The 13,105-nt window shown below is 48.9% G+C and overlaps 2 protein-coding genes across 2 annotated transcripts; one reads left to right on the top strand and one right to left on the bottom strand.

Moving 5' to 3' along the window:
- The first annotated feature begins 39 nt into the window (after positions 1-39).
- On the top strand, positions 40-8,071 carry TOR1 (phosphatidylinositol kinase- protein kinase tor1). The gene is made up of 5 exons (XM_058505530.1): positions 40-280; positions 338-405; positions 470-1,421; positions 1,473-7,266; positions 7,314-8,071. The coding sequence occupies exons 1-5, from the start codon at positions 225-227 to the stop codon at positions 7,752-7,754; spliced, it is 7,311 nt and encodes a 2,436-aa protein (XP_058358052.1). The 5' UTR covers positions 40-224; the 3' UTR covers positions 7,755-8,071.
- Positions 8,072-8,501: 430 nt separating this feature from the next.
- ONS95_011928 (uncharacterized protein) lies at positions 8,502-9,103 on the bottom strand (the record flags this gene model as incomplete). Its single annotated transcript, XM_058505529.1, has 2 exons — positions 8,502-8,699; positions 8,939-9,103. 2 exons carry the CDS (start codon positions 9,101-9,103, stop codon positions 8,502-8,504), a joined length of 363 nt encoding a protein of 120 aa, XP_058358051.1.
- Between the last annotated feature and the right edge of the window lie 4,002 nt (positions 9,104-13,105).

Raw genomic sequence — 13,105 nt, 5'->3', positions numbered from 1 at the left:
CTTCGGCTCAGCTTTGGTAGAGAGGTAGAGCTTCCGTCACACTTCAATACGGGGACGATATCCTCGAAGCAACGGACCTCACTCGAGACATCAACACGCCCCGCCTCAAGCTTGAGAAGCCACTCCTTCGAAATACACCTTCACGGCGACTCCTAAAGACTTACTTACATACATGTGTACCGGCCAAGATGGCCCGCGTTTAGAGAGAAGAAGAGCAGAGCAAGATGTCGCAGCCAGCCCATGATGCACTAGCCCGCATCGTGAACGACTTGCGCTCACGGTACGAACAAGCAGTTCTCAACAATAGGGAACTGTTGCTAATAGTTTGACCAAACAGAAACAGCGATGAGACTAGAAAGCGTGCGGCGGCGGAGTTGAGAGAGTTGGTAGCTGTGACATACAGAGGTGCGCTCAACACTCCCTACAGTAGGCTTCGAGGAGTACATAAGCTGACCAACATGGACCGCAGACCTTCCTAATGAGCGGTTCACAGAATTTTACAGCGTGGTTAATAGCAGGGTCAACCAACTCATCACTCACGCGAGCGACCCAGCAGACAAGATAGGAGGAATCCATGCGCTAGATGCGCTGATCGACTTTGACGGCACAGACAATGGCACAAAGACTACGCGATTTACGCAGTCCCTACGGACGGTGTTGAGAGGCAAGGACTTGGTTCCCATGCAACCTGCCGCGGCAGCTCTAGGAAAGATATGCAGACCTGGAGGAGCGCTGATCTCAGAACTGGTGGAAAGTGAAGTGAAGACCGCACTCGAATGGCTACAGTCTGATCGTGTGGAGGAACGACGATACAGTGCTGTACTTGTCCTGCGCGAATTGGCTCGAAATGCCCCGACGTTGATGTATGCGTTTGTGGGGCTCATCTTCGATCAGATATGGGTCGGCTTAAGGGATATCAGACTCCTAATTAGACAGACAGCGTCAGAGGCTATCAGTGCCTGCTTTCAGATCATCAGAGAAAGAGATCAGGCTATACGACAGACATGGCAAGCGAAGATCTACGACGAGGCTGTTCAGGGCGTCCGACAAGGCTCGCTAGAATATATCCATGGCTCTTTGCTGGTCATCAAAGACCTGCTTCAACAAGGAGGAATGTTTATGCATGAGCACTACCAAGAGGCATGCGAGATTGTTTTCCGACAAAAAGATCACCGCGACGTGCAGGTTCGGAAGACGGTTGTGCTCTTGATCCCTGAGTTGGCAAACTACTCTCCAACCGAGTTTGCTCAGAGTTACTTACACAAGTTTATGGTGTTCTTGTCTGGTATGTTGAAGAAGGATAAAGATCGGAATGACGCATTCTTGGCGATTGGGAATATTGCCAATGCGGTCAAGAGCGCTATTGCACCTTACTTAGATGGTGTTTTGATATATGTCCGTGAGGGATTGAGTCTGAAATCGTAAGTTCACTAAGTGCTGCGTCGTGAGACTTAGTCACTAATAACAGTCAGGAGACGAAGTGGCACAGTTGATCCTGTATTTGACTGTATTAGCCGACTCGCAGTAGCAGTTGGCCAGACTTTGAGCAAGTATATGGAGGCACTCCTGGACCCCATATTTGCTTGCGAGCTTACACCTAAACTTACCCAAGCCTTGGTTGACATGGCATTCTACATTCCTCCCGTCAAATCCACCATTCAGGAGCGATTACTGGATATGTTGAGCAAAGTCCTCTGTGGCGAACCCTTCAAGCCTCTTGGAGCACCCACACCAAATAGAATCGCTGCCGCGCCAACAGTGCCCAAAGACTCGAAGGATCCGCTTGCATTCGAGCACCGCCAAACCGAAATCAAGCTCGCCTTGAACACCCTGGGAAGTTTCGACTTTTCTGGCCATGTTCTGAATGAGTTCGTTCGGGATGTTGCGATCAAATACGTCGAAGATGACAATGCTGAGATCAGAGAAGCAGCGGCGTTAACCTGCTGCCAACTATACGTTCGAGATCCGATCGTCAACCAAACAAGCTACCATGCCATCCAGGTCGTGAGCGAGGTCATCGAGAAGCTTCTCACTGTAGGAGTGGCTGATCCTGATCCCAACATTCGCCGAACTGTCCTTGCGGCTTTGGACGAGCGGTTCGACAGACATTTGGCAAAGGCAGAGAATATCCGCACACTGTTTTTTGCACTGAACGATGAGGTTTTCAGCATTAGAGAAGTGGCAATTGCGATCATTGGTCGCTTGACACATGTCAATCCCGCCTACGTTATTCCTTCTCTCCGAAAGGTGCTCATTCAGATGCTCACTGAGCTTGAGTTTTCAGACGTTGCAAGAAACAAGGAGGAGAGCGCGAAGCTACTGAGTCTTCTTGTTCAGAACTCGCAACGCTTGATTAAGCCATACGTCGATCCCATGATCACCGTTTTGCTTCCTAAAGCTTCGGACCCCAATCCAGCTGTTGCAGGCACGATTCTTAAGGCCATTGGTGACCTCGCAACCGTTGGTGGAGAGGACATGATTCCATACCTTGGCCAACTCATGCCGATTATCATTGATGCGCTACAAGACCAGAGCTCTGTCATCAAGCGAGAATCTGCTCTGAGGACTTTGGGACAGCTGGCAAGCAACTCTGGTTATGTTATCAAGCCATATATGGATTATCCACCACTTCTCGAGATTCTCCAGACTATCATCAGATCCGAGCCTCATCGAGGTCCTCTTCGCCAAGAAACTATTAAGCTGATGGGTATTCTCGGAGCTTTAGATCCATATAAAAATCAGCAGGTCGAAGAGAAATCGCCGGAAACTCAATTGCGCCTGGAATCGACTCAGATGACTGATATCTCACTCATGATGACCGGACTAACACCATCGAATAAGGAATACTTTCCGACGGTCGTGATCAATGCTTTACTGCAGATTCTTAAGGATCAGTCTCTTTCGCAGCACCACGCATTGGTGGTTGAAGCCATCATGAACATATTCCGCACATTGCAACTGGAGTGTGTTACCTTCCTCGATAAAGTCATCCCGGCTTTCATTGGCGTTATTAGAAGCGCCTCGCCATCTCGCCTGGAGTCGTACTTCAGTCAGTTGAGCATTCTGGTCACAATTGTTCGACAGCACATTCGAAACTTCTTGCCCGAGATCGTCGCTCTACTACAGGAGTTCTGGGAGAAGAGCCCAACCCTCCAAGCCAACATACTCCAACTCGTGGAAGCGATCTCACGCTCGTTAGAAGGAGAGTTCAAGATCTATCTTGCTGGCATTCTGCCGCTCATGCTTGGTATCCTGCAAAAAGACACGTCCACACGCCGTCTCCCTTCTGAGCGAGTCTTGCACGCATTCCTCGTGTTTGGACCCAGTTCTGAGGAGTATATGCATTTGATAGTTCCTGTCGTTGTTGGTGTGTTTGAAAAGGCTCAACAGCCTGCTTTCATCCGCAAATCAGCGATCGAGACGATCGGCAAGATTTCTAGACAGGTCAATCTCAACGACTTTGCTTCGAAAATCATCCATCCTCTTGCGAGAGTACTCAACGGCAACGATATCACTCTGAGATTAGCTGCCTTAGACACACTGTGTGCCTTGATCTTCCAGCTCGGCAAAGACTATCTCCATTTTGTTGGAACCATTAACAAAGTGCTCGCCGCAAACCAAATATCACATCAGAACTATGAACTTCTGGTCAGTAAGCTTCAGAAGGGAGAAGTCTTGCCCCAAGATCTCAACGCGGATGATCGATTCCGTAGTTCGGTCGATGAGACATCTTCGTCGGAAGTACAGAATAAGAAACTCGACTCGAATGCTTCCCATCTGAAGGCTGCCTGGGACGCGACCGGCAAGTCAACCAAGGAGGATTGGCACGAGTGGATGCGTAGATTCAGTGTTACAGTCTTGACAGAATCTCCAAATCAAGCTCTTCGAGCCTGTGCTGCTCTAGCGGCCATCTACCCACCCTTGGCTCGAGAACTGTTCAACTCGGCATTTGTGTCTTGCTGGGGCGATCTGTTTGAACCGTATCAGGATGATCTAATCCAGAACATCGAGACGGCCATTCGCTCGCCTCATGTTACACCTGATCTACTCGGTATCCTACTCAACCTTGCCGAGTTCATGGAGCACGATGATAAGGCTCTCCCTATCGATATTCGGGTGCTCGGTCGCGAGGCTGGCAGATGTCATGCTTGGGCAAAGGCACTACATTACAAGGAGCTCGAATTCCTTCAAGACCAGTCCAGTGGCGCTGTAGAAGCGCTCATCCAGATCAACAACCAGCTGCAACAATACGACGCTGCTATTGGTATTCTGCGAAAGGCTCAGCTGTACAAGGATGGCATCCAGTTACGAGAGACTTGGTTCGAGAAGCTTGAGCGATGGGAGGAGGCACTTGAGTTCTATCAGAAGCGTGAGCAAGAATTCCCTGAACAGGCCGACAGCTTCGATGTCATCATGGGAAAGATGAGATGTTTGCACGCTCTGGGCGAATGGGACTCGCTCTCAGCACTTGCACAAGATAAGTGGCACACATCTGGTCTGGAAATCCGCCGAGCCGTTGCTCCTCTCGCTACTGCAGCTGCATGGGGTCTAGGACAGTGGGATCTGATGGACGACTATTTGAGCGTCATGAAAGCCAACACACCAGATCGCTCATTCTTTGGGGCCATTCTTGCTCTTCACCGCAACCAGTTCCGAGAGACTGCCATGTACGTGCAAAAGGCCAGAGAGGGTCTCGATACCGAGTTGAGTGCCTTGGTGAGCGAGTCCTACAACCGAGCCTACACTGTCGTTGTTCGTGTGCAGATGTTAGCAGAGTTGGAGGAACTTGTCGTCTATAAACAGAGCACTGGCAATCCGGCGAAACAAGAGGTCATGCGACAGACTTGGGAGAAGCGTCTTCTTGGTTGTCAAAGAAATGTCGAAGTCTGGCAGAGAATGTTAAAGTTGCGTGCTTTGGTCATCTCCCCAACCGAAAATATGCCGATGATGATCAAATTCTCTAATCTTTGCAGAAAGTCGGGTCGGATGGGTCTTGCAGAGAAGCATCTGCAGATGCTACTTGGTAGCGACGAGAGTTTGGACAATCTGCTTCCTTACACCCCTCAGAATGGGCAGAATGGCGATCTAGTCCGCAATGGTGATCGACCATTGAGGGTGGTACCACCTCCTGTGCAATATGCTGTTCTCAAATACCACTGGGCTGCTGGCAAGCAAGATGCCGCTCTGGATGCTCTCAAGAGCTTTACCGCAGATCTTGCGGAGAGACTCCAGATGGTTGAAGCCGCTGCACAGGGTGTGAACGGCATCGACATAAACAGCCTGAGTTTGAACGGCGGAGCGCCACTCCAAGCCAATAACAGCTATATGACCAATGGCATGAGTCCACCACAGCCTCACAACCCAGCTCTAATATCCAAGCATATTGCAGATCACACAAAGTTACTTGCTCGATGCTGCCTTAAGCAGGGCGAGTGGCAGGTTGCACAAAAGAAAGGCGACTGGAAACATGACCGTGTTCATGATATTTTGACTTCCTATCGCGCCGCTACTCACTACAATCCAACTTGGTACAAGGCGTGGCATGCTTGGGCTTTGGCGAACTTCGAGATTGTCCAGGGTCTAGGTCACCGAACTGACAGAGACCGCGATATGGTTGTACCTCCCGATGTGCTCGTTAACTACGTGGTACCTGCTGTCCGTGGCTTCTTCAAGTCTATCGCATTGTCTAAGGGAAGCTCACTGCAAGACACTCTTCGCCTTCTTACCTTATGGTTTGCCCATGGTGGAAGTCCAGAAGTCAACGCGGCTGTGACTGAAGGATTTGCTTCTGTCAGTGTTGATACCTGGTTGGAGGTCATTCCTCAGCTCATTGCCAGAATCAATCAACCAAACCAGCGTGTTCGACAATCGATCCACAACTTGCTCGCTGATGTCGGTAGGGCTCATCCACAGGCTCTCGTCTATCCTTTGACTGTAGCAATGAAGTCTGCGCCAAACACCCGAAGGTCCAGATCAGCTATGCAGATTATGGACAGTATGCGTCAACACAGTGCCAGACTTGTTGAGCAAGCAGATCTCGTCAGTCATGAGCTCATTCGTGTTGCGGTTCTGTGGCACGAGCTTTGGCACGAAGGTCTTGAGGAGGCTTCCCGCCTCTACTTCGGTGATCGCAATATCGAAGGGATGTTTGCTACTTTGGCGCCTCTGCATGACATGCTCGACCAAGGACCAGAGACTCTTCGTGAGATCTCCTTTGCTCAGACATTCGGTCGTGATCTGCAAGAAGCACGCGAATGGTGCTTTACATACAGACAATCTGGGGATGTTGGCGATATTAACCAAGCTTGGGATCTCTACTACCAAGTATTCCGAAGAATTGCCCGTCAATTACCGCAACTTAACAACTTGGAGCTTGCCTATGTCTCACCGAAGCTCTTAAGCGCTAGGGATCTCGACTTGGCTGTGCCCGGAACGTACGTGAGTGGCAGACCCATCACTCGTATCATCCAGTTCGACACCACCTTCACAGTCATTTCGTCCAAGCAACGCCCTCGAAAGCTCAGTCTTCAAGGTAGCGATGGTGTCGCATATGCTTTCGTTCTCAAGGGTCACGAGGATATTCGTCAAGATGAACGCGTCATGCAACTGTTTGGTCTCTGCAATACCCTGATGGTCAACGACACCGAGTCGTACAAGCGACATCTGAACATTCAACGATACCCTGCTATTCCTTTGTCGCAGAACTCTGGTCTTCTTGGCTGGGTGCCAAACAGTGATACTCTACATGTCCTCATCCGCGAGTACAGAGAGTCTCGTAAGATTCTTCTCAATATTGAGCACCGCATTATGCTTCAAATGGCTCCCGATTACGACAACCTCACTCTCATGCAGAAGGTTGAGGTCTTTGGCTATGCTCTTGACAATACCACTGGTCAAGATCTCTACAGAGTTCTCTGGCTGAAGAGCAAGAGTTCCGAATCATGGCTAGAGCGTCGTACAAACTACACTCGATCCCTTGGAGTCATGTCGATGGTTGGATATATCCTCGGTCTTGGTGATAGACATCCTTCCAACTTGATGCTTGACAAAATCACTGGCAAGATCATTCACATCGATTTCGGGGACTGTTTCGAGGTTGCTATGCACCGCGAGAAGTATCCTGAACGAGTGCCATTCCGTCTGACGAGAATGTTGACATATGCCATGGAAGTCAGCAATATCGAAGGTAGTTTCAGAATCACCTGCGAGAACGTTATGAGAGTTTTGCGTGACAATAAGGAGTCACTGATGGCGGTTCTCGAAGCTGTAGGTATTCTCCTCTCCAATCGCAAGTATCTTGCTAATAAGTATAGTTCATTCACGACCCACTTCTAAACTGGCGTCTTACCGGCGATACATCTCCAGCAGGACCTAATTTCCCGTCTCAGCGTCGCGACTCGCTGATGGCAGCAAACAACCGTCGACCATCAATGATGGAAGCTGACATGCCTCCCTCAGCACTGATGGCTCAGGATCCAACCGCAGCCCCTGGCGGTCCACCAGCACCTCGACCTCGAGCACGTACAAACTCGACATCTCAAGGACCGGCTGGCATGGATGGCGTTGACGTGCAAGAGACGCAGAACGAGCGTGCCATGCAGGTCTTGAACAGAGTGAAGGAGAAGCTCACTGGTCATGATTTCAAGCCCGACGAGGAGTTGACGTATATCCTGCAGGTAGACAAGCTGCTCATTGAGGCTACGAAATTGGAGAATCTGTGCCAGCATTACATCGGATGGTGTAGTTTCTGGTAGTGAGTAGGAGAAGTATGGCATAGAAGTGCATAGAGGCACTTGGTTTGGTGATACATTTCCATAAGGGTTTCTTGGAGTTGGCGTTTAGAAATGAGCGAGCGAGCCTGTGAGGGATCTCTTCCTTGCTTGCATGAGGGTTGATATGGTTGGCGTCCGAAGTTTCCTTGCCTTTTTGAAAATGCCCTTTTGCGTGCATACACGGTGACTGGATGGATGGGTGGGTCGGGCATGGATGAGCATGGGTGTGTTGTTTGTAATACTTTTTGTATATGTATGAATGGGGCGCCGGCGTGCAGTTTACATGGTTTATGAACCGGTCATCACATACCTTCAAGTGTCTTTGAGCAAGTGACCTAAATATTGCTTCGTCGTGACCCTTCCAAGCTACCCACTCAGCTGAGTTGGGTGTGTTACACAGGTGTGTTACCTACTAACGTTGATAATGTTGACTTTCACGATACCGTGGTTGCAATGTTAAAGTCAAGGAATTCTTTCTAGGAGCAATGAATTCACTGGCAAGATACTCACAGCATGAGAGAAAGAGATTCAAACACGCTGAATCAAAAGCTGCCAATGCTCCCCATGAAACAGCACATACAGCAACACAACACAACATAAAACAATACATTCTACTACAAATTCTTCCCCTTCATCTCTTCATCTCCCCTCATCTTCTCAATTCTTCCCTTCCCACTCTCTCCAACCTACCCAAACCTCCCAGCTCCCTCTTCCACTCGAGATCCTCTCTCACGAGAAAAGCACCGCCGCAACAGCCGCCAAAGCGGGCACGCCCTGCACGAACAAAATCTTCTTGTTCGCAGTGGCTCCACCGTAGATACCAGCTACCAGCACACAGCTGGAGAAGAAGAGGCTGAGTTGCCTGCTCACTTCTGGGACGGGGTGGATGAGGCCCCAGAAGAGACCGGCGGCTAGGAAGCCGTTGTACTGTTTTGGGGTGTTAGCTGGGGTTTGGGTTTGGGTTTGGGTTTGGGATTGGGAGTTAGATTTAGATTGAGAAGTATAAGTACATGGGGGGGGAAATGGTAAGATGGGTGGGGTGTATTTTCATGAGACTTAGATATTAGATAGGTAGGTGCAGTCGGCAGGCTAAGGTAGGTAGGTATGTGTGCAAATGGGCACGTGAGAGTCAAAGAAAGCTAGGGTAGGTAAATCAATCAACATACCAGACCCTGATTGGCAGCCAACGTCTTCGTCTTCTCCGCAAACTCCTTCTTCATTCCGAAAGCTTTCATTCCACGCGGTGTAGTCCAGAGGAACATCTCTAGCACCATGATGTAGACATGTTCGGCTGCTAGGACGGAGACAGCGAGGTGGGAGAGGAGGGGCATGGTGGGGTGTTTTGGGTGTTGGGTTGAGGGGGTGGTTGATGGACGATTCTGGGAGTGAGAGCTTGAGTTGAGAAGTTACGGGGAGAGGATTGGAGACTAGAGAGGATTTTGAAGCGTTTAGAAGAGGTAGGTCGAGATAGAGCTGAAGGTTTGGATGCGACGTTTCGAGGGTTGAACTTTGGAGGTGCTGAGTCAGCGGGCTTGGTTCGGGAGATACACGTGATTGTGAAGACTATCAAGGGAGGGAGGGAGGCAATTCAGCTTGAAAAACCTAGGTAAGTAGTATTGGTGGCTTGTCCAGCCGGAAGTATGAGGCTTTTACTTATCATTGCGACGGAAAATTCGGTGGAGTATATAGATTCGACCATGGAAGTGGAGAAATGGCCTGGAAGTAAACAAATGCCAATCGATGCAACCGTGCCTAGACCTCGGCTATCTTTTCTCGCTTCCGGAACGGCATGTTGATATTGATCTTAATGGCGATGAATTGCGAAGAAGTGAGAAGAAATTGAACTTTCAGAGAGAAAACATTTTCTAGAGATGTGGAGGTTGTGCTATTAAGAACATTCGTTGGGTGATATACAAGTTCAAAGTGGTAGATTCTCACCACTGATTTCTTTTCCCAGGAACAGACGATTCACGTCAGTTTCACAGCTCAAGTTCATCTCACGGTCTTTATTTGATCAAGTGCAGAGTTCAAATGTAACGATACTGGAGACTCTGTCTGAGATTGACCATGTCTACTTGAGCAGATTTGGGATATAGTCTTAGCGAAGCGAATTGGAAAATAAACAGCGAAAGCTACCAGCGGTCCACTCAGGTTTTCAATATACTTCACATTTTCTTCGCTACTCGAACTAGAGATAAGCTTCATATTAAGCTTTTTGGGATCTGACATATATCGGAATCGCATCAAATCTCAGAGGCCCGGTGAAAAGTATACAATTTTACTCACCTTACTTGAGTCAAATCGTCTCCCAAAACGAAACGGGTAAAGAGAGAGCACTCTGGGATTTTGACACTCTACAGACTGAAGTCTAAACACGTTACTGGTGACACGACACTGTCACTGAGGGGCTGGTAAGCCTGCCGTCTCATTCAATAAGAGGGTTCAGACTTCAGCGGCTGGTTGTGCCATGATCCCTCCGCAAGACGCTTAACGATACCTTACACCTTTTTCAGATAGACAAGTAGTAGAGTCTATTGTGCCGCTTGTCTCCCTCTCATAGAAAATTCAAAACGGTAAAGAAGAAATAGAATTTTAGAGGTGAAACAAGCAAAGACGTGCTAACCAACAGATCCGACGATATTTCCAAAAGATATCCAGCCTTCCGTCTCAAACCATGTATTTTCCTATTCAGGACATTGCAAATGAAACACATAATTCTCTGTGGCGTTAATGCTATCTTCATACCCTTGTTTGTAGGACTTTACACGAAGTCAGAAACGTAGCAATGTAGAGTTTCACTGTCTCGGCAGCATGATACCTAGCCTTGCTGAAGATATCGGGGAGCGAGTGGTAGAGCCAGAGAGAGAGTATTGGCATATCGAGAGAGAAAAGAACGTAAGAGAGAGAGAGAGAGAGAGAGAGAGAGAGAGAGAGAGAGAGAGAGAGAGAGAGAGAGAGAGAAGGGAATTGTCTGGATATCACAGGTCACTAGTTCAACAGAAGCAGATATCGCGAATGAAGCAATGTCGAGGGACTGGAATATACCGTAATCCCTAGGTAAAGAGCAGAAGAGAACTGCACTAACAGCACTGTACGAGGTCTGCAAATCCTCTAATTGGGGTATGACTTTCTGAGAGTAGACTTGCATGCATACTCCTCTTTCTTCCCCGCACTGGCGAGATACCAAGTAGTGTTTGTAGTCGCATTTTCCTCATTTGTAGAGAGAAAATATACTCGAAACCCTGGTGTTGTTGATGGAAAGTATAAAGTTTACTACTGTCGTTTTGTAGCAAGCTTCCCGCTCTGCTATAATAGACAGCGATATAGGCATACCTGGGGAAAGGTTGGACCTCTAAATGGATGGATGGATGGATGGATGGATGGATGGAGGGATGGAGGGATGGAGGGATGGAGAATATCTCGTAGATATAGACTGTTTGATCGTCTTTAAAGTTCCGACGGAAGTTTTGGATGGTTGTAGATGCAGATGCAGATCTAGATGTGATGGATGGGCGAGATGTAGAACTTGGATTCCCTACTTGGATGTACTTGCGTTCTTTCCTTCCTTAAGTAAGCTTATTTCGTTCTTCCTTGCGAGGCTGTGACCATACCACGGCACAGTACAGTGCATCCTGACCTTCCGCAAAGTTTACTTACCTAGGTAGGTAGACAGACAGCGTCGCATCCATTCCTGGACTCCTCTTACCCACTGCAAGTCCTACTACTTCCGTACATAGTCCGTAGCCAGCCCCGACATGTCATCCACCATCCACGATCCCCCCAACCCACAAGCTCAACCACAACGGATCTATCTCCGTAACGCCCCCATCCCCTAAAAATAAAATAACAAAAAGTAAACAATCACAGATCGACCTTCCTTCCCCCGCATCACATCACGACGATCCTACCTCAACCCCTCATCCGAAGTCAAACCAAACGCGAAGATACTACCTACCTACTTAACCCCCGGAGCGCAGCCCAGCCCAGCGCTCTGGTGCAGTGGTGGTGGTGGGACTAAAAGTACGATCATACAGTACAGTCCCTGAACCCCGCTCCGGATCCGAATGGAACGAAAAGTCCTGTCCTGGGGGAAGAACGCGAAAATACTACCTTACCTTGCGCTGGCGCACTGGCTTGCTATTCCGTTCCTAGTGTACGGAGGGTAGCACATCCACATCCCACCTAATTCATCTGTTCAAGTGTACTACTGCGTACAGACCATGCCTACATCCGCTCCGTTCCCTCGGCAGGGCGTAGCATGTTCGGAGCGCGAGGATGGGGGATGGGGGATGGGGATGGATTGGTGGGACGCGTCGTGGTCGCGATCAGTACCTAGGTAATTATCTCACCAAGAAGGGAAGCAAGGAAGGAAGGAAGGAAGGAAGGAAGGAAGGAAGGAAGGAAGGAAGGAAGGAAGGAAGGAAGGAAGGAAAAGCTTCCCGAAATCCACCCATCTAGACTGTCCGAATATTCGGGATAGCGATTTGTGAAATTATTCATATTTTACCTGTCTTTATGAATGAGATGAGATGAGATGAGATAAGATAGGACCAGATGTGGATAAAGAAGAGATACGCGTGTGCCACGAGGATAAGGATATGGATGAGATGAAGGACGGGAGGAGATGAGCGAGCGAGACAGACGAACGAGCGAGACAGACGAGACGAGACGACTCAGACGAGACGGGAGAAGTGGAAGGACGGACAGGGATGCGCGTTTCTGGAAGTACGAAGGGGAGGCCGGGGGGGAGGGAACCGGGGAACCGGGGAGCTGGTTTTTGGTGGGGTGTTTTGGCGTGGTGTCGTGGTGTGGTGAGGTTTGCGAGGCTGGGTAAGGTAAGGTAAGCTAAGATGAATGAACTTTACTCTAAGTAGGTACTGTAGTAAATTACTGTTGCGCAGGGGAGGGAGGCTTATCTAAGATAGAGAGAGGGGGGAGGGTGGGGGGGTAAGGAAGTTTGGTGAGGATTGTGGGAATGGGGTTGGTGAGGAGGAGAGGGGAGGAGGAATGGTGGAATGGTGGAGGTTTTAGATGGGATTGATGGGATTGATAGGTTGAAGAAGGCGATTCCATCATGGTGTGGTGGGATGAGGATGGAAATACAGTAATGGAGATGGGAATGGAGATGGGGATGGGGATGGGAATGAGCTAAGAGGTTAGGGTTTAAGCTTCAACCAAAGCTCTGATTTTTTTTTGGCTTTTGGATTAGATTCTTCGATTGGTATTGTTATTGTCAATTATGTATAAAAGCGATAAGGTAAGAAGCTAAGGTAAGGAACGCAGGAATGAGTAATCCGTGAGAGGGTGAGAAAAGTAGGTAGGTAAATTGTTTC

Source organism: Cadophora gregata, assembly GCF_030347475.1.
Source record: "Cadophora gregata isolate MNR1 chromosome Unknown scaffold_6, whole genome shotgun sequence".
NCBI classification, from domain to species: domain Eukaryota; kingdom Fungi; phylum Ascomycota; class Leotiomycetes; order Helotiales; family Ploettnerulaceae; genus Cadophora; species Cadophora gregata.
Note: the sequence above shows the minus strand (reverse complement) of the source record. Positions and strands in the feature narration are given on the sequence as shown.

Coding starts and splice junctions, on each gene's coding strand:
- TOR1 (XM_058505530.1), top strand. CDS start 225: ATGTCGCAGCCAGCCCATGATGCACTAGCCCGCATCGTGAACGACTTG. Junction 281..337: donor GTGAACGACTTGCGCTCACG/GTACGAACAAGC, acceptor TTGACCAAACAG/AAACAGCGATGAGACTAGAA. Junction 406..469: donor GGTAGCTGTGACATACAGAG/GTGCGCTCAACA, acceptor CATGGACCGCAG/ACCTTCCTAATGAGCGGTTC.